We start from the raw sequence: 25,904 nt of genomic DNA, 5'->3' as shown, positions 1-25,904 counted from the left end.
TGGAAACTTCTAAGGGGATTGTGGCATCTACAGGAGTAAAGGAGACTCACCATAAAAAGTAATTTCAGCTATTGGTTCTTTTTGGTTCAGAATTAAAGAAAAGTTGATACACCTAATGATAGCAAATGTGCCAGGGTATTATTTTTATAAACATATTTGGGGGTAGGTCATACTGTTGTCTTTGGAGATGTAAAAGGGTCATTTTTAACGTGTGATTCATACCACTTTAATTATGATAAAATATACTTTTTGAAGGGCAAAAGAAGTAAGTCCAAATAACTGACATTAAATAAAGAAAGTGTTATTACTTTCTTTCTAAAAATTAGGGAACACTCATCAGCTAGGCCTTGAACTATGAGCTATCTGGTGGCTATTTAATTCCAACTAAGGAAAGTGAAACCAATTCTGTCTTCAACACAATTCCAAAGAGCATAGTTCACAAACTATGATAAATACTATTAGTGAAATGAATAGGTTATTATATTCTAATTTTTACATATTCTGATGTTCCCCCCAAGAAGATAATCCTTGAGTTATACAGCTACACTATAGGGCAAAAGAAACATCTACATATCTCTTTAACCCTAGCAAAATAATAAGTGATAGAAACAAGGGTATTTATAAAATTCCAAAAACCAGATAATCTGCGCATGTGCCTTACCTTTCTTTTGCGAAGTCTGACCGCATTATCTGTGGGTTCCTGGGTGGCCAGAGTCTCCTTTAAGTGTAAACACTGCATGCCATCTTCCGAGTTGACCTTTGGAAGACATTTGTTTTGATGTTCTAAGAAACCACTCTTCTCGAGGCCATTTTCAGCTGACATTCCATCAGGGCAGGAAGGAGGCTGCAGAAGGCAGCTTCCAGAATCTGCTTCTAATAATGGCAGTCCTCTGCCCTTGTGAGGAATAGCCAAGAACTCGTCCTGTACTACACCGCAGGTGTTTCTTTCATGTTCATCTTTAGGGAAGTCAAGTTTTCTTCGTTGCTGAGCAATTACAGCCGAATTAAGCAATTGCTTCTCGGGCACAATATCTTTCACATGTGAAGAGTCACATGCATTTGTTTTGGATGCATCTTTTACTTCATTTAAGCTTATATCATTACGAAGCTCCAGGCTTCTACTTGTAGTGTCAACAGGGTTTTCCCCCCTCTTTTCTTCTACCAGTGCCAAGTCAGCTCTGCCAGCCATTTCCCAGGAGTGACTTTGGTTACCTTCCATGACGGGCAGTGTCTTTACTAAGGAGCCTGCTCCTCTGATAGTATGTTGGTCTGACATCTTATGTCCTTGCGTAGTTAAAATTTGTTTATCATCTGTAACATACGGATCGGGATCCTCATCAGACACGTGCACTAGTGTTTCCGTGCTGGCCTCCAGAGAAAGAAACTGATCTTCACCTTCGGGGCTGTCATTTTCATCCACCTCCTTTGAAATGTGACCCATTGGCCTCCCAGGAAAGTCTCTCAGCTCTGAGCCATGGCAGCAGTCTGGCAGTGAAACACACCTCTCTTTGCGATCCACATTTAAAGTTGCATCTTTTTCCATACTTGCCTGGGAGCTGTCAGCTACTAGTCCATGATGGCATGCTGGGTTACAGTCATCAGAATTAAAAGGCTGTCCCATCCATTGGGTCACATGTTCTTCCCAGCTTCTCTTTCTGATAGCTACAGACATGTCATCGTACTTTGACAACAGACTGAGAGATACGTTCCATGTGACGCTGAAGGAGATGGAACTTGAGGAGACATTACATCATATGCGCGGACCGAAGAAGAGAGTGAATTTTATCATTTTGCCACCTATGAAAAAAATTTTAAAATTCATATATAGTTTAGGATAATCATTCTAGAGTCAAAATGTGTCTTGGAAAAGAGAGCGCTTAATCTGTGCTATGAAAGATTAAGTAAGGGAATTTACAAAGCTTCTTTCCATAGATTTAATGATGTTATTTCTTTAAGAAGTAGCCTAATATTAGAAGAAAACTTCACATTTAATATTTCTGGTCAAAAAACGTTGACAGCATTTGAAAGGCAGGTGGATCGACTGACCTATAGATGAATGAAGACGTAAGTCCTGAGTGTTTGACACTCCATTAAGAACATATTTGCCTTGCAGTACTTAATAGAAATCACCAGAAGAAACTTGTTACTCTAGCTTACATACTTTCCTGCTTTACTTTTGTGAACCCAAGTTCTTACAGAAATCTATTCGTTGTTCGGTTTGAATTGCAGCAATGGCCACCAGGAGCTGCTTGTGCAAAACGTGAGCTACGGAGACAGCCTGTGTAATGCACTAGTCTGTGAAAGAGCTAATACAGAGGCCAAACTACCAGGACGTATTTACTCCAGGGAGTGACTAAGAAACATGGAATAATCTGGTTTAGCTCCTATTAACACATAATTCATAAGAAAATGGAACACAGACCACTGGCCATGCCTTAGGATAAATACATTTACAGTCATGCTATTACTGCTACTACTAGGTGGCAAGCTCATTTTGTTGAGACGTTAAATAACTTGCCCAAGGTAATACATCCAGGAAGCACGCCAGGATTTACACTAGGCCCGGGTTCTAAGGCCCAAATTTAGATAGCCAACAAACTTTACTGTCTCCGTGGCATGAGATTCTACGTGTACCCCTTCCCTCCACATACATTTAGTATGTATAAAATCTAAACTCCTCAGGCAGGAGCTCAGAGAACCAAAAAGAAGATGTGAGCATGATAAAACAGTGGGTACAATTCTTCAGAAACTTCGGTCTCTTTCTTTTTGGCTTCCAAGGAGTTTCGTTTGTATACTTCTATTAGACTTTAGCCATAAAAATTTCAGTAAACCAGAAAACCAGGCATAAGATACGGTAGGATATAAATACATTCCAGGTTTCCGTCTCCTTTTTGCCTTGAATTATTCAAACCCCTTAGTTCAAGGAAACAGATTATACCAATGTAAACTGAACTTTGCAAAAATGACTAATCCAAATGTTGCCCCAAAATGAAACCAAATTATTGGACCATAAAAGAAAAATCCCACTCAAAAAGTAGACACTTCCAGTTTTTCCTCCGCACAAGAACTGTCAGCACATAACATGGATTGGCTTATTGATTTCAGCCAGAAACAAGATTAACTACTACACTGGTTTTGGGTCACTTCAGTCTATTGAAAAGGATTCTGAGTCCCTACCAAAAACTTCAAGCTATTCTGACTAAGCACTTGCCAGAAAGGTAAATATTCCCATCCTGTGAAGACCAGCAGACTTATTAAGGAATATACTAGAATTTGGTACCCTAGCCTGACCAAATATCTTTCTGGATACTATCTGGTTCTCTCAAAGGCCTGTGACCATTTGAAAATGGTCAGCATGCACATTTTCCATGTTGGCATTCATTTTGCACTCAAAAGAAAATATAAAGTCCCTGAATTCCATGCATAAGTCATTATAGTGTGGGAGGCTACGGAAAGTGGAAAAAACGCATAGATGCAGGCCAGAAAATTTCTGCTTTCATGGGCAAATTTGGGTTGTAATAGGGCGGTTCTGTTTTAGATGCTTTCTTTTCTTTATTTTTATCCAGTGTAGAAAGAGCAGGCTAACTTAAGAAATGCAAAGTGGTATTACTGTGTCATTCCTAAACTACATTTACATTTAAGTTGAGACTAAATTCTGAATTCGTTTCTTTTACTAAAAAGAAATTGAGTTTTATTAACTCCTTGGGGGACAGATTACATAAAAATTTTGCCCCTAGGACCTTATCATAATATTAATTTATTTCACTTAACCTTGGCAAATAGGTAAGTGTTTTTATAATGTCAAAGGAAGATAGTTCAACAAGTTCTGAGGCCATCTAGTTGCGAGAAGAGATTGTAAATTAGGTAGACTCAACACAAAACATTAACTCCTGTCCTGCGAATCTAGGTTCTTTGGACATTTCCAAATCATTCTTGTGAATGTACGGTGTCTATATATTTTTAAGACATAAAATTTCATAATTATCATTATGACCATCATCACTACATTTTGAGTGCTCATTCCATATCCTACAGTCTGATAGATTTTTTAAAAATTTCTCTCTCCAGACTTTCTTATTCACACTTCCTATTTAAATTCTATTTATAAGATTTATAGCTATAATCTGCCTCTACGATCTAAAGGCTGAACAGAGTATTAAGAAAAAGTAGTGTTGGATTAGTATCAATTGCATCTGAGCATGCTGACCTCATTTTCTAAATCATCTGAATTGACTGGAACCCATCCTATAGATGGAGAAGTCTTTGTAAAAGACCTGATTTTCCCCATCAGCCTCCTCAGCAGGCTGCTTTCCTTAAAATGATATTTCTAAATATTAGTTATTTTGCAAATTTCTATTTAATATTTTTTGTAATCTTTTTTGTGCAATTCCATTCAGAATGAGCTCAGCAGCTGAGGATTTGGATGAAGGATCTGGAAAAGTATAGGTCATTGCAGGGTGTTGATTTTATGAAGTGAATTTCCATGGGGATTTTTCACTTCTTAAATGCATGTGTTCAAACACCACTGCATTAATATTACAAGAGATTCTATGTACTTCTAATTATGTAACCATTTTGGAAAATGTTTGTAAAATGTCCGAATTTGCTTTTTGTGATATTAGTGCATAGGGTGTTTAGACACAATTAATTTCAGATTTATTATTTGAGCTAATTTTGTAACACTTAACCATTCCTTGACATAAGCATTTTATGCCATACAGTATTTTAAAGTTAATCGAAATTAAATATAATTTTTTTATCATTTTAGAGAGAGGGAGAGAACATGTGTAGGTTGGGGAGGCAGATGGGGGGGAGGGAGGGAGGGAGGAAGGGAGGGAGATTGAGAGAGAGAGAGAGAGAGAGAGAGAGAGAGATACCAAGCAGGCTCAACACTCACTGTGGAGCCCGATGTGGGGCTCGATCCCATGGCCCTGAGATCATGACCTGAGCAAAAATTGGGAGTCAGACACTCAACAAACTGAGCCATCCAGGTGCCCTGAAGTTAAACATTATTACACTAAACAATAACAACAATTGGAGACCTTCTAGTTTGAGAATCACTGACCTATATCTGATATCAAATGATCATGTTCTCCTTTGTACCTGCTTCTGAAATAAACACATACTATGTATTTTGGCCTGGCAATTGTCCTTAGAAAAGAAGAACCTGATGATAATCACCATTGCTCATTCTATAGCCTGGGAGAAGGTGATGCAAATAAGGCACTTGTATCTGAAATCAAGAGTGCAGCATGGAGGAACTGACAGCAAAGCTACCTGGACAAGTCTTCAATACTGTTTATTTAGTGCCCAGGGGCCACAGACATCCCGCTAAACATTGAGAATATAAACCTAAATAATATATTCTACCTTTCCTAAAGGAACTTAACAATTTTATGGAAGAAACTCACGTAAAGAAAAAAAAATAAGTCCTCTCATGGCCACAGATACCATGTAAAGTTTAACATAAAACAGAAGGTCATCAGTTTCTCCCTCCCTGTGCGCCTGCCTGCCTTCCTTCCTTCCTTCCTTCCTTCCTTCCTTCCTTCCTTCTTCCCTCCCTCCCTCCGTTTCCTGTCCCTTCCTCCCTCCTTTCCTCCCTTCCTCCTTTTCCCCTTCCTTCTTCCTCTCTTCTCTTCCTCCCTCCCTCACTTCTTTCCTTCCTTCCTTCCTTCCTTCCTTCCTTCCTTCCTTCCTTCCTTCCTTCCTTCCTTCCTTCCTTCCCTCCCTCCCTCCCTCCCTCCTTCCTTCCTTACTTCCCTCCCTCCCTCCCTCCCTCCTTCCTTCCTTATAAATAGTGAGTGGTATGGGGATGGTGTAAATGTTGGATAGGGCTTCTAGAGGAGAAAACTAGAGGAATAAGGCCCTCTGTAGTAAATTTCCTGCCTCCACAACATCCAGATCAAATGGGAGCTGAGGTTCAGAGTTTCACTATTCTAGAATCACCTCCTTCAAAAAGATAGCAGGGGCAACAATAAACTCCAGAGAATTACTAACAACTTGAAAACCCATTTGTCATCGTGGAGGGGAACCGCATTTCTTAGGTGCATTCAGAGAAAATTGAGGGGAGAGATTTAACAAATTTGTTTTCAGAAAATTTTGCAGACCCAGGTCTTCAGACACAAGGGAATTCATAAAGTATGCAGTACTACAAGGAATAAAAATAGATCACAACAGAAAACATTATTGTGAAATTTCAGAGCTTTAGAGTTAAGCAAATGCACATACCTGTTATCAGAGAGAGAAAAGAGATTATATATTATGTATTGGGAATCTCAGTGGTGTTGGATTTCTTAACAGAAAAACTAGAAACAAGACAGGCAAATATATCTTCAAAATTCTGATGAGAAATTATTTCTACCATAAAATTATATGAGGAGACTTAAAATACGTCCCCCCTCTTCTCAAGAAGCTACTGTAGGGATAGTTCCACCTAAATAAGAGAATAAATAAAGTGGAAAAGACGCGGCAACAAGGGAGTCAGAAATTCAACACAAAGATCAGGGAATGGAATTTTCAGGGTGAAATTTATGTAGCAGGCCTAGCAAGCAATCATTTCAAATAAATCCCAAAGTTCTCTACAAGAGATGACTCTAAGGAAAAAACATGGATATAATACATTATATGAGGTATGTGACCACATTGAGAGGATTTTATAATAAAGTCAGCCAATTTAGGTGGAAGAATTAGTAATAATTACACAGAAAACTAGAAAAATCAGTTATTACCTCTAGGAAAAAGAGATTTAAAGGAAAAGAAATATAGTACACTACTTGGCTTAGCTGTGAATTTTTTTGTGTGGCCAAAATAATGCAAGTAGTAAATACTGACTTAATAAAAAATTATGAAAGCACTATTTTTTGGAACATAGCATTTTTGTAGGGGATGGGGTTAGAGATGCTGGGAAGAATAGTCTCAGAGAGCTAACTCTTTATTTCCCAAAATAGGAAGTTAACAGATAATGTCTAAAATGGAAAAAAGAAATAGTATAATCATGTTGTTTAGAAATATGGAGGTAATACGGGGCGCCTGGGTGGCTCAGTCGGTTAAGCGTCCGACTTCAGCTCAGGTCACGATCTCACGGTCCGTGAGTTTGAGCCCCGCGTCGGGCTCTGGGCTGATGGCTCAGAGCCTGGAGCCTGCTTCTGGTTCTGTGTCTCCCTCTCTCTCTGCCCCTCCCCTGTTCATGCTCTGTCTCTCTCTGTCTCAAAAATAAATAAACGTTAAAAAAAAAATTTAGAAATATGGAGGTAATAGGAGAAACAGCTAAAAACAATTAAACTGTTATGATTCGATGTGTTATTTGCTTGAAATAAAGAAAAATTTCTGAATCTCATAAAGCATGTTAAATAATTATCTAAATTTAATCTAAATTTTAATATGTTCCAGAGCAGTGATTTTTTTTTTTAAATTTTTAAATGTTTATATTTTAGAGAGAGAGAGAGAGAGAACGTGAATGGGGGAGGGGCAGAGGGAGAGGGGGACAGAAGATCCTAAGTGGGCCCTCTGCTGACAGCAGAAAGCCTGATGCAGGGCTCGAACTCACAAACCATGAGATCACGACCTGAGCAGAAGTCGAACACTTAACCAACTGAGCCACCCAGGTGCCCCAACATTTGTTGATTTTTGAGAGAAAGACAGATACAGTGGGAGCAGGAGAGGGGTAGAGAGGCAGACACAAAATCCAAAGCAGGCTCCAGGCTCTGAGATGTCAGCACAGAGCCCAATGTGGGGCTCAAACCCATGAACCACGAGATCATGGCCTGAGCTGAAGTCAGACGCTTAACGAACTGAGCCTCCTAGGCTCCTCGAGAGCAGTGATTTTAAGATTGAGTTGATAGGTAAATATGATTGCAGTTCCTCTACAACACATCCAATAGGGCCAAACTATTCCCTGTATTCCCTTCCCCACTCACAATACTACCCCCTCACAATTACACATATATCTTCTTTCATTCCTTTAGCACAATAAAGGTGCCAGTTTGGGTGTTTATTTTGGGCCAATAATGTCATGTAGTTTTCTATAAGATTCTTAGGTGGTATTTTTTTAATGACTTCTTCCTCCTTTGACTCTTTATATATATATATATATATATATATATATATATATATATATATATATTTTTTTTTTTTTTTTTTTTTTTTTTTTTTTTAGAGAGAGAGAGAGAGAGACAGAGTGCAACAGGGGAGGGCAGAGAGAAAGGAAGACACAGAATCCAAAGCAGGCTCCAGGCTCCGAGATGTCAGCACAGAGCCTGATGCGGGGCTCAAACTCAAACCATGAGATCATGACCTGAGCCAAAATCAGACGCTTAACTGACTGAGCCACCCAGGCGCTCCTTCCTTTGACCCTTTTAGGAACGTGTGCCATTCAGGACAAATATTCTTGGTAATCCTCTTAGCTATAGCTCTCTAAAATGTTATCTGAACAGAAGTTTTAAGATACAGAAAACAAGAAGCGCCTGGGTGGCTCAGATGGTTAAGTGTTCAACTCTTGATCTTGGGTCAGGTCATGATCTCACGGTTCACGAGTTCTAGCCCCACATCCAGCTCTGTGCCGACAGCATGGAGCCTGCTTGGGATATTCTCTCTCTCTCTCTCTCTCTCTCTCTCTCTCTCTCTCTCTCTCTCTCTCTCTCTCTCTGCCCCTGCCCCACTTGTGCATGCATGCACGCTCTCTCTCTCAAAATAAATAAAAAACATTTAACAGATCTTTAAAATTAAAAAATAAAAAATAAGATATAGAAAATAAGCTGCACATAACCTGAACTGAGTAACTGCATATGAAAAGAGGAATTCTTCATTACACTATTTGGCAACTTCTCCTGGACATCTCATTCATAGTACTTAGAAAATGACAACTTTCCTGATTCAACCCCTTAAATGTGGGTATCTCATTTTATCCTTTCAGAAACAAATGACGTATATAGACATACATATATACACATATATAAACAAAAATTTTTAAATTTTAAAATGTATGTATACATACACACACACACACACACACACACACACACATGCATGCACACATGATTGACTTCTGGGTCATTTTTACATCCCTTCACACAGATTCTATGTATTTACTAGAAACTAAAGACATAATACAACTGCCACTTTCTCTTTATTTTTCTACTTTTTCTTTAGATGCCCACAGTTGCTTCTGGTTTCCCTTAGGGTCTTTCATATTAATCACTTACCCCATGTTAAATTGTAGGTCATGTGGTCCTCCTAGAACTTTTTTTAAAGCATATATAAGAGTAATATCTACCATATAGCATATTCTCAGCCATTGTGGGAAAGAAGAGAAGAAATGAGGGGAATACCCTTTTAATTAAAAGTAGTTTCAACTCTCTAAAATGTACTCTTTAAAGATAAAGAATGCATCTGAACCAAGAAAAGAACATTGCTACATTGACCTACTTTGTTGCTAATATAAGGGCCAAGTCTGTGAAATGGAGTGACTGGGAATCTGAAGATCCTATCACGATTTCAAATCTTCATGTCTCTGAGCCTACTTTCAGGGAGTCACATTTGCAACCAGTAAATGCCCCCAAACCACTTACAAACTGAATTAGACAAGTAGAACAGAAGCAACAACACAGACATGATCACAACTTAATAGAGTTTTTCACTTGTAGGCTCATTAATTTCAAAGTAAATATTGATTACAGTGAGAATGTACAGAGGCCAAAACGAAATTCATTTTCTTGATGAGGCTGTCAAGGAACAAATTATCTAGCAAACCAAGTGGTGCACATTTGGGCATCTTCCTACTGCTCTCCAACTCAATGATAACATGAAGAGGAATGCTTTTCTTTGCCAAACTGATGTCTCATATTCAAGATGCTTAGGAGCAGTAAGAAAGCGTAGGCAGATATGACTCTTCTTAATTCCTTCATGTAAATGCATGAACAAAAAGCCAAAAAACACGTTTTAAAAAAGCATTTCTATGACTCTAGTCAGGGGTTGGGGTAGCCAGATTTTAGTAAAAGATAATTAGCGCTTTTCCTTTAAAATATTCATTCTGTCTGATCCAAATCTGACAGGGCTAGTAATAGACTGTGGGAGAGAGAGATCTTTAATAATATGATGTGTGAATTTATGTCCATATGATTGGATGCAGATTTTCTTTCTTGAGTAGCAATCTGTGTCCCAATTCTTCACAAAATCATTATCCATCTACTTCCACATATTTTGTCAGATGTTGGAATTTACTCATTATGCCTCTTAGCTGTTTGTGGAAAACAAACTCGTATTGAAACTCTTTATTGGTAAATTGCTTCATGAAGCTTAAAATATTATATATGAGATAGCTACCATGCATTTAGGCTGTCTAGATATCATAAAAAATAGTATATTATAAAATAAACCACCTATAATGAACCACGCCAGCGGAATAAGTAGTACATTACTTTTTCCGAAAGACACATCCAAGCTTCCATCAGTTTTGGGCTTTAGAAGAAAACTGAAGAAGCAGGTACCCAATTTAAAAACATTCTTTTAATATTGACCTATTTTTCATGTGTATCTCAGTTTTCCTGAGCTTGGAAAATTTTTTCTTATTCTTAGCTTTCGGGGGCCAAAGATTCCAGGAGTTAAGTAAATGTGAAAATTAACTCTGTCAATTCACTAGAAGTCAGTCCATCATTTAAAAAAAAAAAGCAGATTTCTAAAATTATAAATTATTATTCCTGTGGTGCCCTATTTTTACCTTCAGGTTCCTGCTATGTAATGCAGCTTCAGTCATTTCTTTCCTTCCTTTCCTTCCTTCCTTCCTCCCGTTCCTCCCCTCCCTCTTTCTTTCTTTCTTTCTTTCTTTTTCTTCCTTCCTTCCTTCCTTCCTTCCTTCCTTCCTTCCTTCCTTCCTTCCTTCCTTCCTTCCTTCCTTCCTTCCTTCCTTCCTTCCTTCCTTCCTTCCTTCCGCAGGGAGAGGCCCAGATACTGGCAGAGTGTGACTTACTACCACTTTAGAGTTTAGGTCAGCCAGGTCTGCTGATTCTCTTAATGTTTTCTTAAGTAACCCACAGGCAATTTGAGGAAATCGTGGAATACTTCATAATATGTTCCTGATATCACTAAGACCTTTTTGAGGATAATTGGTTTCCAAATGATCCCAGAATTAGGAAGATAAAAACAGAGAGGGAGGCAAACCGTAAAAGACTCTTAAATACAGAGAACTGAGGGTTGCTGGAGGGGTGTTGGTTGGGGGGGGGGATGGGCTAAATGGGTGATGGGCATTAAGAAGGGCATTTCTTGGGATGAGCACTGGGTGTTATTTGTAAGTGATGAATCACTAAATTCTGCATCTGAAACCATTATTACATTATATGGCAACTAACTTAGATTTAAATAAAATTAAAAAAATAATACATCATGGGGAATAATATTGCATCATGGATGCAGTATTTTCTAGATACATGTATTCTCTTTAGATTTGCCTATGTTTCAAAAGTACACAGTTTTCTCATTGATAGTGTTCCATCATATGCAGAATCCTTTGAGCATTTAGAACGATACCGTATCTTAGATGTCTCTGCAAATATATTAATGAATAATTAATCATTTGTTTTTGCCTTGATATTTTTTTTTCTACAGAATCCCTTATAACCAAAAAAGAGAGCCTTTGCTCTGAACTTGTTTCTGCTGCGATTTTTCATGCAATAGGAAATACCTTAGAGTTAAATTTGATATCAAGAGCTTGGCTGCTATTTTTTTTTTTTTTGAATGGCAAAACAGCGTTTCTGTTCAACAAGGGACATGGATTATAATGCTTTATCATCAGCATGGTGAGATGTGTCTTTGCTTTAAGTGGCCACTTTCTATTTTTAGCTTTGCTATCATTTCTAAGAACCCTCTAACGGTAGACACTGTAATCGCTCACTGTAAATAAGAGATATGGCTACATCGACACAGGTGCTTAGATTGCTAGGTGACAACAGGAGACTGAGATGGCATTCATTCAAATAAGTACGATTTCCATGGAAATCGGAACATGAAATCATTGGGAATTTAGCTACTTCTGTTACGTCATATCCTGGCAGGGGTTGCTGCCTCTGATGTCAACTTTCCCGTCTGTATTTAATATGCACAATTCTCATTTTGTCATCTAACTATGTACAGTTGAACTTGTTTTTATTATCAAATGTCTTTTGGATACAGAATAGCAGGTGCATCGAAAACTTCTGATGGTCACTATAATAGTAACAGTAAAAAAAAGACTCCCATTTCCTAAGCATTTACTATGGGTCAGGTACTGTCCTTACACTATGTCCCTTGGCAATAATACGCACAAACACTCTAGGAAGTAGTTGCTATCATTGCCCTAATTTTATAGGGAGGAATTTTGGCAGGCCTCAGTCACTAGCTCAATGTCAAATGCCTATCGGTGGGCAGAAGTTATTATCTCCATTTTTTTGTGAAGGCAATATGGTTAAAGAACCATTTGTTTTTCTTGGTGATTGAGTTACCTAAATGTGTTCTTCAGTTTTCTCACTTGTGTAATGGGAATAATGAAAAATTGTTGAGGGTTAAATAATAAAATTAAGCTAAAATAATAATACTAAGCTAATGATATATGTAGAACACTTAACCCATTGCATACCGCAAGAACTCACTAGATGTTACGGGACGTAATGATGATACTGATGATGATGATGATGATGATGACGACGACAATGACGACTCCTTAATTTTTTTTTTTTTAATTTTTTTTTTCAACGTTTTTTATTTATTTTTGGGACAGAGAGAGACAGAGCATGAACGGGGGAGGGGCAGAGAGAGAGGGAGACACAGAATCGGAAACAGGCTCCAGGCTCCGGGCCATCAGCCCAGAGCCTGACGCGGGGCTCGAACTCACGGACCACGAGATCGTGACCTGGCTGAAGTCGGACGCTTAACCGACTGCGCCACCCAGGCGCCCCAACGACTCCTTAATTTTTGATTGATCTTAGCTGCAGAATCCATGGCTGAGTAGGAGCCGGAACTATCCCTTGCATTCCCATGCTATTTCAATATGGATGAGCAACTTGGCCAAAACGTGAAACACCATGAGTCTTTCTTTCTTGACTAGTTGACCTATGCTTTTTTATTATTATTATTATTTTTTTTTAATTTTTTTTTCAACGTTTTTTATTTATTTTTGGGACAGAGAGAGACAGAGCATGAACGGGGGAGGGGCAGAGAGAGAGGGAGACACAGAATCGGAAACAGGCTCCAGGCTCTGAGCCATCAGCTCAGAGCCTGACGCGGGGCTCGAACTCACGGACCGCGAGATCGTGACCTGGCTGAAGTCGGACGCTTAACCGACTGCGCCACCCAGGCGCCCCGACCTATGCTTTTTTAAACAAAGATTTATTTAAACCTTTTAAACAAAGATTTGCACTGTGTGCAAAACAATTTGCCCATATAAAATCTCATGTGATGCTCAACATGACCCAGTGATATAAGTGTTTTCATTCTCTGCCACATTTTACTAATAAACAGCAGAAACTCTAAGTAGTTATGGGATGTGCTACAAATCACAGAACATCAAGTGGCAAAGATGCAAATTAGAGCCAGTTTTCTGACTCTGCCCATGAGCTTTTCAGTTCTCCACCCCATTTAAATAGTGGAAAATGCACTAGTGCTCTGTCACTGGCTTCATGTAACTTTTCATTTTAAACTACTTCTGGATGCTCATGCTTCCTTCTGGTTTCTTTTCTTTTTTTTTTTTTTTTTCAACGTTTTTTTATTTATTTTTGGGACAGAGAGAGACAGAGCATGAATGGGGGAGGGGCAGAGAGGAGGGAGACACAGAATCGGAAACAGGCTCCAGGCTCCGAGCCATCAGCCCAGAGCCCGATGCGGGGCTCGAACTCACGGACCGCGAGATCGTGACCTGGCTGAAGTCGGACGCTTAACCGACTGCGCCACCCAGGCGCCCCATTTTTTTTTTTTTTTTTTTGCTTCCTTCTGGTTTCTAATGAATTTGTTATGTCATCTTATGAGAATGTTGTTAACCTTTGGCCTCAGGCTCTGATGATTCTTGACAACCTCTTATTTTTCCTCCCCTGTAAAAATTATTCTATCATCACAGGATGTCTGGAAAATTAAAAAAAAAAAAAAAAGTCCCACAATTCCCATTCTGTATCACTGGTGTTTCTTTCCTTTCTTTCCTTGTTCCTATTTATTCCACAAATATTTATTGACAAATAGGTACGGACACCATGTGTTAAGTATTTTGTTAATTGCTGAGAGTAAAAAGAAACATTAATTGAATTTCTAAACTTGCTTTGATCTTCCTACTTCCTTTCTCTCTCATTTCCATTACAGAACTTATTTTCCCTTTGAATTACTTCAATTGTATTGCTAAAATACTTTGTTAATTCATTCATACACAAAACATTTTTTACACATATAACTAATACAACAATTTTTTCTGCCCATCTATCGTAATTAATGAGAACAATCATATACATGCTGTTTAAATTGTCTCCCCCCCCCTTTTTTTTTTGCATAGGAGTCCTTCTTTATTCAAGTTGACTTATATACTCTATAATCTACTGAATCAAAATCAACAATCTCTTTTTAAAAGTGGTCTCAAGGTCCACACTTTACCTTTATTCCGTTTAATTTAACTAAAAACTAAGTCCATCTATTTCTCAAAACTCTATGAACTGACTACCAATTTAATGCCAAAAGGGAACCAGGGAAATAAAAGTTGCATTCCTATAACCACACCAAAGTCAGTCTGGAGTTGGACTTCTTTGTAAACTTGTTTGGTTAAAGTTGTAGGCATATGGGGCTTACTGTTCACATGGGGGAGGAAGGTACAACAGTCATGCCAACTCCTTCAAATCCAGAGGTTTTTACTTTTTCCTCATCCTCTTTAAATTCTCATGTACAATTATTGACATTTCTCTATTTTGATAATAAAATTCTCCGATCCAGGACTAGGTCATCTCTTCGGAAACCTGTTGTACTGTAATGATTTCTACAGAGAGATTCTCATTGTAAGATAATACACCATTCATTTTCCAAGAAGAAACACGTAAGAGAAAAATAAAAGATTAATTTAAAACGTCCCCAATTTAAACTTGTTTAAAGCCAGTAAGACCCAATCCTCTATGAGTGAGATTAAAGCTTACCTAAGGTCTTTGTAGTGAGGTGGATGCTGTGGGCAGGTTTAAATGGGGTCAGGAAAATCGTCCTTTTAAATTATAATATCCTTAAGAAAAATATAAACTGATGCATTCTTTTTTTGCTAGGCTCCCTGCTAATCATGCAGTCAGTTGTATAAGCTACTGCTTTACTGCATTTATTCCTCATTCCAATGATGTGCAGTATGGTGACACCAAAGTGTTGAATAGCGTATCTTTTTTTATAATTTTTTTTCAACGTTTTTTTATTTATTTTTTTGGGACAGAGAGAGACAGAGCATGAACGGGGGAGGGGCAGAGAGAGAGAGGGAGACACAGAATCGGAAACAGGCTCCAGGCTCCGAGCCATCGGCCCAGAGCCTGACGCGGGGCTCGAACTCACGGACCGCGAGATCGTGACCTGGCTGAAGTCGGACGCTTAACCGACTGCGCCACCCAGGCGCCCCGAATAGCGTATCTTTTAAGTGTAATAACATCAGGAAATTCGATCTGGTTCATAAAAATGGAAAAGAAAGGATCAGGACACACATTCCCTCCAAGAAATGGCATGTAGTAGAAATGACATATATTAGTTTTATAAGAAAGTTTCTTGCCTTGGAGAGTGCAGCGTTCAGCTTGCATGGCCCCATATACTGTCACATATGAAGTAGGATACAGCTTCAGTAGCCAACTCTCTCATTTCACACTGCCCTGCTCAGACACTTATTTATATACTGTAAGAAATTCTACATTCTACAACTAAAGGACCTTGTAGCAGGCTCAGAGGAGATGTATGAACCAATTAAAGGATTGAAAATAAGCCATACAAGGCAAGATGAAAGCAAGTGGGCTTTATTTGGCCCACAAACGTACACTTATGTTTTCATATGTCCATTTACGTTTTCCATGTTTCCACAGAGGAAAAACCCATAAAACTGGAAATAGGCTACAGCAATAGAGATTTAGGTTAGATAAAAGAAAGAATGTCTGGGTACATGAGGTCCTTAGACCGGTTCTGATGTGGGGAATAAAAGCCCTGATCATTGCTGGTTGGGATAGATTTGTTATGATGCCATTTGAATACGAGGACATGAATCGGACAACTCCTTCCTAGCCCTATGCTTTTAAGAAACATCAGCTTAATATTAGTATAATTATTAGCATATGGATTTTCTTAGCATAAATAGGAAATATAACAAAATTGTCACCAACAAGTTACTCCATTGAAGGGTTAAAGGCATAAAAACTTTTGCATTTGAGAAAAGTTCATTACTTGGTGAATTTGATTCTTTTTTTTTAAGCCATGATTTTTTCCCCCTCCCGGGTGGCAGTTTTAGGACTTTTTTATTTTTTAAAGAGGTGTTATAAGATTCTGGCTAAAAGTAGCCTTCTACTGGACATATTTCATACTTCACTGTGCATAATTATTATTACTTGAGAAGGTGATGTAGTGTAAAGATATCTGAATTACGAAGCAGGGTTCCTCTGTTATCTCTTCCACTAGCTCGCAGTATGACCTTGGACAGGTCATGTTTGAGTGTCATTCCTCAGCTGTCTTGTGGAAACCTCAGGACAGTGCTTCAAGAAGTGATCTCTTATGAGATCTTTCCTTCCTTGAAATTCTTTTGGATTAGGAATTCAAATTGTGAATTATTAAGAATTATGAATTCTTTTCAATTACGATCATGAAATCATAATTTAGGTAAGTCAGCATTTTATTTTTAACATGCTTAACAATAGATTTTTTTAATACTTAAAGGTAATAACACATGTTATTTTGTTAATGAATAGTTAAAATTCACCAAGATAATTCATTCTAGCATAGAATTCAGTAAGTTAGCTAATGCAACAAATGGTCACCTTGTACTGTGTGAAAGTTTAGAATTAAAACACTTGATTTCTTATGATCCAACTGTCAAATGGCTCTCATCTTTCATTTGTTACGTTTGGTGGTCATTTAATTGATTTGGAGATACGCCTGAATATTTATTCCCTTCACATGCCATCCCACATTGTTTCTTTAAAATAATTATTTTCATTTTTCAATCCTCGGAAATATAAATGTAACAGGATGCTATGCATTGCAAGTCCATTTTATTTCAGTCATTGCTAGATTTCTTACTTCATGTAGTACAGGCTTAAACATTTAAGATACCTTAAAGAGACTACAGCCCCACAGAAATCTAATTTTATGATTATATGAATTATGAATACATGAATACATGCTTGGTTTTTCATAGGACTGTAGTGATTTCCAGCTGCCTTAAAATGATAATAACGAATGTCATTGTCATTCAGATTTATTTTAATTATTCACAAATATTCACACAAATATGACCTAGGCAGTGAATCTAGGAAAGTCCTTATAAACGAAGTCCAACTCTAATATTTAAAGTGTTCGAAAGGCAGATTAAATACTATTTAGGGTAGAAATAATTTTTGAAGTTTCGTGTGTTTACCTGTTTCTTAATGAAACATTTAAGTTGTACACTAGCAGCTTGAGCTGTGGTTGAAACCACAGAATATTCTCTGGAGATACATCATCAAGAAAAGTCACTCTGGTGCTATCTACTCTCCCTGTTGGCAAAAGAAGGGAAGATCAAAAGAAATCATTTACACCTCACACTTAAGTGTGAGAATATGTATTTGTTTCGCATTATGCCATCCAACAGGAAACCTGGTCTTAGTCCTCAAAAAGTTAAGAGAAAAAGGGATTGAAATAACCTCTTCGCTCATGGAGGAAAAGAGTAAAATCTCTGTGGAGCCTGTTTTAGAATTGACATTGTGCTAAAACAATTTGACTCGCAGTTCCTCCTCACTCAACATTTTCCACTTCTAACTTCACAGCTGAGCTCCACAACTTAGGAAATCACCGCTCAGTGCAAGATGCTAGCCTTTCTGTCAAACTTTCTGCCTCTTCAAAGATTGCCTCGACATACAAAGACAGAGAGTCCACAGCGTCTTACCTAGACAACGAGGAGCTGAAACGCCCAGGCATGACATTGTTCAACGCTCAGGCTAGGCAAGAAGTCCGTCCCCGTTAGTTCCTCCAAAATATAAGTTCACGTTTTCGTGGTTGAGATCATGGCTCTATTCTAAGCAGTTTTACGCAGTGTGTGATTCTAACAAAAACACCCTCTGCAGCTGGAGGGAGCCTCAGTTAAAGCAGGAGTCTGTCAAGGCGTTCCTAGTGACTTCTGTCCACTAAATTCAGACTGATGTTTTGCGAAAGGGGCCTCCACAAGCAGGCCCAGATTGCCTGGGAAGCATTTCCTGCCTCTGAGCAGTGCATGTGAGAAAGAGTGCACGAAGCAGAGGGAGGGGGGCCGAGCACAGCCCGCCTGGGCGTTTTAGGAGTTCTGATTTTACACAGAACTGAAGTGAGTTTGTCAAAGCTCTTGAGGTGATTAGCTGGAGAGTCATAAAGTCGTAGAGTTTTCCCTATCCCACACTGCTGATGAATAAAAAAAAAAAAAAGGAAAGAAAACAGGTTTTTCCTTCCTCTACAGCATTTCCACTATATTAAATGCATGTGCACAACTTAATCCAAATACCTTTGCCGTTCTCCTCTCAAAAGATCTCTTAGGAGAGCAAGATGAATTTAGGTGTTTTAAAAACGGTAATCCCCTAAACGCAAAACTTTTTTTTTCTTTTTTTTTTTTTTTTTAACCCTACTTACAAGTTAAAATGCTACAGCCCTGCATACTGTACCTGACAAGATCTGTGAGGATAATCCCGAGAAGCCAGGAGATAGAACGTTGCCTTCAAACCTCTCCAATCCCAGGAATCCTTCACAGAATTAAAGTAGTTTCTGTCATGGCACATGCAGCTTTAGCTCCAGTCAGAATCCTCCAGTTACACGAGCGCAGGGCTGGGAGAGCAGGAGACAGACTCCATCTTGATCCCATTACAGTCTTGCTGACATTAAGTACTTGCAAGTTCTTGCATCCAGCATGACAGAGTCCCTGAATCACATCTCCAGAGCAGCTCACGGTATCTGCACCCTTTGTCCGACACAAATTTTGTGAACTATCATCTGTTTATCTTTTCTGCTTTCTTGTGCCTCCACTGAATGACTTCCTCCTAGCCGCTTCAGGCTGGGAACTTGGACTACCATTTGGTTTTGATTAAAACCAGACAGCCAACTCTGGAGAATTTAGGGAATAAGCTAATGGAAACTGCAAATATGGCTTTAATTAGTGCATCAATTAATAATAGATGCTAGCTCGTCTTATAATAAGATGACACAAATATCAACGCAGAGGAAGCTCAAGTCCTTTCAGGAAAGAAGTTATACCAATTCTCATTCCTTTATGACCCAGAATTCTCTTTAGGGAAAGTGGAAGGAAAGGAGAGGGATGTGGCCTTAGGACATCCAGGTTGTGCAGAGGCCAGTGGAGCCGCTTTGTTGTTTATACCAGAGAAACAGGAAACAGTATCTCTGAGTTTAATTATCTTGCTTGGTTGAAATTGCTCTGTAATGTCTCCCTTCTACTTTATTTACAATACGTGGATTCTCTTGTTATTTATGACCTAAGCATTTTTTTTTTTTTTTCTGTGACTAGTGATTACATCAATCTGATTATTGGGTCTACGTGCAGCTTACAAATTTCTAGAGATTTCCCATAATGGGAATTATGCGAACAAATCCAATTTCAATATGATAAATGAATAACATATAGAAAGGTACAAGAAACATTAAACTTTTTAGCCTTAAGAGTCACCCTGTAGGTCTCTGACATTGTAAGTAGTTTTCCTTGCTGGCTTCTGTTTCAGTTGGCTCTAACTTTTATAAAGACTGACAGATAACTAGATATCACAACGGCCATCTTTTTAGTATCCCCAGAGATAGTGGGTAGCTGATAACCTGAAGAAGTATGATGAGATAGCTACGATTTCTTTTCTTACTGGATAGATAACTAAAATCTCTCAGAAGTAATGCAAATCATGGACTATTAGAGAAATATGAAATAGCAAGACAAAAAGACTGCATATGAATTTAAAGATGAGAAGCATTCAAGTAAAAACATGTGGGCAGGAAAGCAAGTGTTAGAAGTTTATAGAAAAACATTAGTGATTTAAAAAATGAGCATTTAGATTCCTTTAATGTAACCTTCAACTACATGGCAAGAAGGAAGTCCATAATTTCATAAATCCTTTGAAGACTTACTATATTCTTATTGAAAATACTTCCACAGAAATTATGCCCATTTACTCTTCCCAATAATCTTTTTGTGTGCTCTTATTTTTTTTAAGTTTATTTATTTTTGAGCGACAGACACACACACACACACACACACACACACACACACACACAGTATTAGCGGGGGAAGGACAGAGAGAGAGAGAGGGAGACATAGAATCTGAAGTGGGCTCCACACTGTCAGCACAGAGCCTGATATGGGGCTCGAACTCACAAATCCCGAGATCATGACCTGAGCCGAAGTTGGAAGCTTAACCAGTTGAGCCACCCAGGCGCCCCAGTGTGTGCTCTTATTTTTATTTTAAATATAAAGCATTGGAAATTTGTGGAATCATTTTTCTCAGAATCACATGATGAAAAGTGACCAAGTGCACACCACAACTCAGATTTTCTGACTCCAGATTCTGTGTCTTTTCCATCCTCGGAGAGTTCCACTGCCTGTCTTGACTCACACTTACTTGCTGTATGAAATTAGGAAGACTGAAACTTTCTGAGTTTCAGATCCCCCTTTAAAAATAGATACAGCCCTACATAACTCACAGATTGGAACACAGGATTCGCTTTATATACACATATATTTATAAATTTATATTTATTTCCCTCAGGAAAACACTGGAGCAGAATGGAATGGGAATTGATGTAAGTTCTTTCCTAAAATAACTTGTTTATCTCTATCTCTATCTCTATCTCTGCCTCTGGGCTTCTGGTTTTCTAGTAGACAGTAGGTGCTCAATAAATATTACTACGCTAATTCTTAGCAAGCTTCTCCTCATGAGTGACATAATCCCCCCTTCTTACAATTTTGTCTTGCCCTGTTTTCATTGGCCTGAGGAAACAACAAAACCCTATTCACATACATTTATAAATGCCTTTTTAGAGATCTAGACACTCTTAACAGTAATTTTCTCCTTAACGTTCTCTTCTCTAAACAAACAAGACTTCATGCTTTATTCTATTATTAGAAGGATTACTTCCCAAATCTTTAATCACTCTTATTTATTTTTCATCCTTCAGTTGCCTGACTCCAAACAAATCTCAAAACTTATATTCTCATGAAGGCTTTACCAAATATGAGTATAAAGATAAATAATGAGATAATTTCCTAAATATTTAACATAGTGTCAGGCACACAGAAGTGGTCCAAAGTATTTGTCCCTTTCTCCTTTCTGCATTTAAATCTAAATACATCAGTTCCTTACACGTTTCCTTATTACTCTGAACTAGATCACTAATAAAATATGGTATAGAGGCCGTTAGAAAGCTGAAAATAGAGTATGAGCATAGGAGTCAGGCTCCAGAACTAACAATCATGATGACCCTGTGCAAGTTACGAAAGTCATGTGAGCCTCAGTTTTATAGCCTCTGGATCTAAGGATTTTTCAGAATTACAGATGATAGTCCATGTAAAGCCATTGTGGCTGATGCAGTATTCATTTTTAACTAGAATTATTTTCACCCTTTATTGTCCTCTCTCATCCTTACTTTGCCCTCTGTGATAATTAAAAAAACAAACAAACAAACAACTCATCAGTCTTCTGAACTCTGAATTAAATGTATGCATTTGGAACATTTTTACTGGTGGAGGAATTATGTACTTATTTTTAATGTTTATTTATTTTTGAGAGAGAGAAAGAGGGAGAGGAGTAGGGCAGAGAGAGAGGGAGACACAGAATCCGAAGCAGGCTCCAGGCTCTGAGCTGTCAGCATAGAGCCTGATGCGGGGCTCAAACCCACGAACTGTGAGATCATGACCTGAGCCGAAGTCAGATGTTTAACTGACTGAGCCACTCGGGCACCCCAACAATTTTTTTTAAGAAAAGACAATAGCAGGGGTGCCTGGGTGACTCAGTCAGTTAAGTGTCCAATTCCTGATCTCGGCTCCGGTCATGATCTCGAGGTTTGTGGGTTCAAACCCCACACTGGGAATCTATTTCTCCCTCACTCTCTGCCCCTCCTCTACTCTCTCTCTGTGTCTCTTTCTCAAAATAAATAAATAAATAAATAAAAAGGAAGAATAAGGAATAGAAGTGATTGTGAAGATCAACTTTCTTCCCAGGTACTAGGACTAAATAATACACACTGGCTATGACTGGCCAGTTCCCAGGTGTCTTCATGAACTCTGCACCTCAACTTCTTTTACGGGGTTGCTCAAGGACTCTCATGTAGTCCAACAACCCCTCAGCTGTGCAAAGCCAGATCTATCCTGTGCAAAGAATGTTTTACTCTTTGTAACTTGAGTAGCAAGCATCATTAGTTCAGCACCCACATTTATCATTTGTCACATTGTGAGTGCAAGTAAGGTTTGATTCTTTCCATTTTTAGGAAGGAATAGCATCATTAGAATGGCAAACTCATAATTAATACATAGATAGAGGGAATGAATGTCTTTAAAGCACTTCAGAAGTATTCACACATATGCACTTAGTGTGATAAATGTAGGAGCACTTTGTCTATGAAAATCAATCCTCTAAAATCTGTATTTAACAACATTGCCTGCGGCTTATTAGAGTTATCACATGTATGTCAAAGCAGTAAAAATACATTCAAGATTTCTAATTAAGTTTTAAAGTATTTAAAAAATTTTTTTAAAGTTTATTTATTTTTGAGAGAGACAGAGACAGAGTGTGAGCAGGGGAGGGGCAGAGAGAAAGGGAGACAGAATCCAAAGCAGGCTCCACGCCCTGAGCTGTCAGCACAGAGCAGGACACGGGGCTCAAACTCATGAGCTGTAAGACCATGACCTAAGCCAAAGTCAGATGCTTAACTGACTGAGCCACTCAGGCACTCCTAAAGCGTTTTTCTACATGTGCTTTTTCCAATAGTTCATTTTGATAGACATACACCCACTTAGGAAAAAAAATACAGTTTTGTGGTTTGCATCTAATAATACACATGTACATTAGGTTTTTTTTTTTTTTAAATCAATCTTGTCAAACTTGTGTCAAACTCACTTTCACTAAACATTTAGCATTAATCCATAAATATTTATTAAAGGAACATAATTAAGTTTGATGATAAACTAACCAAAGGATCTGTCATATAAATTCTCCAAAACTAATTGTACCTGTCTCTTGGATGATTATGTTCATTATTTCCCTTCATTGAAAATTATTACAACCCAAGAATAATTATAAAGAAAAAAGTATCTTGATAAATTGCAAATAGCTTACACAATAATCTGAGCAAGTATTAAAAAATTATAGTTTGCACAAACGCAATAGTGTATATGGTTTTAGAAACTGACAATTCTCCCTGTCTGTCCAGTAGGGCCAGGATGCTGTCAGAAGCATGAAGATCCCAAGCCACCCATGACTTGTTTCAGAGAGGTCTGGGTGTGTCCAGCTAGTAGAGGCTAAGGTTGTTTCTATGTCACACAAGGAATTTGTTCCATGTGAAAACATAAGCTAACATCACCATGCAGCACGCTTCAGCATCCTTGCGAAGCATCATAATAACATCCTCATTTCATGGCCAAAAATGTCTCTATATCTTCAGCCAATTCAAAAAATGTTCCTCTTCACTTTGGGCCTGGAGTTCACACTCTCTTCTAGCTTCTCTTACAGTTCTTTCAAATGAGGCCACACATTGTCTCTTACCTGCTCTGTGCACCTGGGAAAGAGGTGAAAGTGCCTGTGTCCAGGTGCCTTTTCTGGGATAAAATCTATGATCCACTTAAAACTCTGTCCGTGGAGAGTCACTCTACCTTACACTGTACCCCATACTCTAGAGTAGAGGCCACATTCCCACCACTGTGAGAATGAGGGGGGGTCATGAAGTTGTTACAAAGGCTTATGTCCTTGAAGGAATATGCCTTCCATTTCTATTAAATATACTTTTTATATTTTCTCCTTTAAAATAGAATCGTTTATGGGGAACCTGGGTGGCTCAGTCAGCTGGGTGTCCGACTCTTGGTTTCGGCTCAGGTCATGATTTCATGGCTCATGTGTTTGAGCCCTCCATCAAGCTCTGGGCTGACGGTGTGGATGGAACTGGCTTGGGATTCTCTCTCTCTCCCTTTCTCTGCTCCTCCCCTGCTTATGCTCTCTCTTTCAAAATAAATAACTTTTAGAGTAGAACCATTTGAGAGCCTCCGTATATACAAGTAAATATACTTAATATCTATCCACACATTCAACTAATATTTCTTTGTATTTATTATATTCACGGTACTGTTATGTACTTGGGATGCATCATTAAAAACAACCAGATTAAAAAGAAATGAAATAGAACAAACAATTCTAAAATTTGTATGGAACCAGAAAACCCCCCACAAATAGCCAAAGTAGTGTTGAAAAAGAAAACCAAAGCTGGAGACATTACAATTCCAGACTTCAAGCTGTATTACAAAGCTGTAATCACCAAGACAGGATGGTACTACCACAAAAACAGACACATAGACCAATGGAACAGAATAGAGAACCCAGAAATAGACCCACAAATGTATGGCCGACTAATCTTTGACAAAGCAGAAAAGAATACCCAATGGAATAAAGACAGTCTCTTCAGCAAGTGGTGCTGGGAAAACTGGATAGCCACATGGAGTAAAATGAACCTGGACCACTTTGTTACACCATACACAAAAATAAACTCAACATGGATGAAAGACATAAATGTAAGACAGGAAACTATCAAAATCCTAGAGCAGAAAACAGGCAACGACTTCTTTGATCCCAGCCACAGCAACTTCTTACTTGATGTGTCTCCAGAAGCAAGGGAAACAAAAGCAAAAATAAACTATTGGAACCTCATCAAGATAAAAGTCTCCTGCACAGTGAAGGAAACAATCAGCAAAACTAAAAGGCACACTATGGAATGGGAGAAGATATTTGCAAATGACATAGCAGATAAAGGGTTAGTATCCAAAAATCTATAAAGAACTTATCAAGCTCAACACCTAAAAAGCAAATAATCCAGTGCAGAAATGGGCAAAAGACACGAATAGACACTTTTCCAAAAAAAAAGACATACAGATGTCAGACACATGAAAAGATGCTCACCATCACTCATCATGAGGGAAATATAAATCAAAACCACAATGAGATGCCACTTCACACCTGTCAGAATGGCTAAAATTAACAACTCAAGAAACAACAGATGTCGGTGAGGATGAGGAGAAAGGAGAACCTTTTTGCACAGCTGGTGGGAATGCAAACTGGTGCAGCCACTCTGGAAAACAGTATGGAGGCTCCTCAAAAAATTGAAAATAGAACTACCCTATGATGCAGCAATTTCACTACTAGGTATTTATCCAAAGGATACAGGAGTGCTGGTTCAAAGGGGCACATGCACCCCAATGTTTACAGCAGTGCTATTGACAATAGCAAAATTATGGAAAGAGCAAAACTGTCCATCGACTGACGAATGGATAAAGAAAATGTGGTATATATATGTACCATGGAATATTACTCGGTGATCAAAAAGAATAAAATCTTGTCATTTGCAACAATGTGGATGGAACTAGAGTGTATTATGCTAAGTGAAATAAGTCGGTCAAAGAAAAACATATCATATGATTTCACTCATGTGGAATGTAGGAAACAAAACAGATGAACATAGGAAAATGGAAGCAAAAATATAAAAAC

General features: G+C 38.3%; 1 protein-coding gene across 6 annotated transcripts in view; it reads right to left on the bottom strand.

The window, feature by feature from the left end:
• DLC1 (DLC1 Rho GTPase activating protein) overlaps window positions 1-25,904 on the bottom strand; it is a 564,853-nt gene that overhangs the window by 411,846 nt on the left and 127,103 nt on the right. For 3 of the 6 annotated variants that reach the window (XM_058720122.1, XM_058720125.1, XM_058720127.1), the window contains one exon: window positions 662-1,797. In XM_058720122.1, the coding sequence (XP_058576105.1) occupies window positions 662-1,672 (1,011 nt within the window). In that variant the 5' untranslated portion in view covers window positions 1,673-1,797. Of the gene's footprint in view, window positions 1-661; window positions 1,798-15,128; window positions 15,243-18,085; window positions 18,431-18,830; window positions 19,197-25,904 lie in introns of those variants that run through there. The other 3 variants (XM_058720126.1, XM_058720123.1, XM_058720124.1) reach the window with 3 other exon arrangements.

Source organism: Neofelis nebulosa, chromosome 3 (genome assembly GCF_028018385.1).
Source record: "Neofelis nebulosa isolate mNeoNeb1 chromosome 3, mNeoNeb1.pri, whole genome shotgun sequence".
NCBI lineage: Eukaryota > Metazoa > Chordata > Mammalia > Carnivora > Felidae > Neofelis > Neofelis nebulosa.
This window is presented reverse-complemented; position numbering and strand designations above follow the sequence as displayed.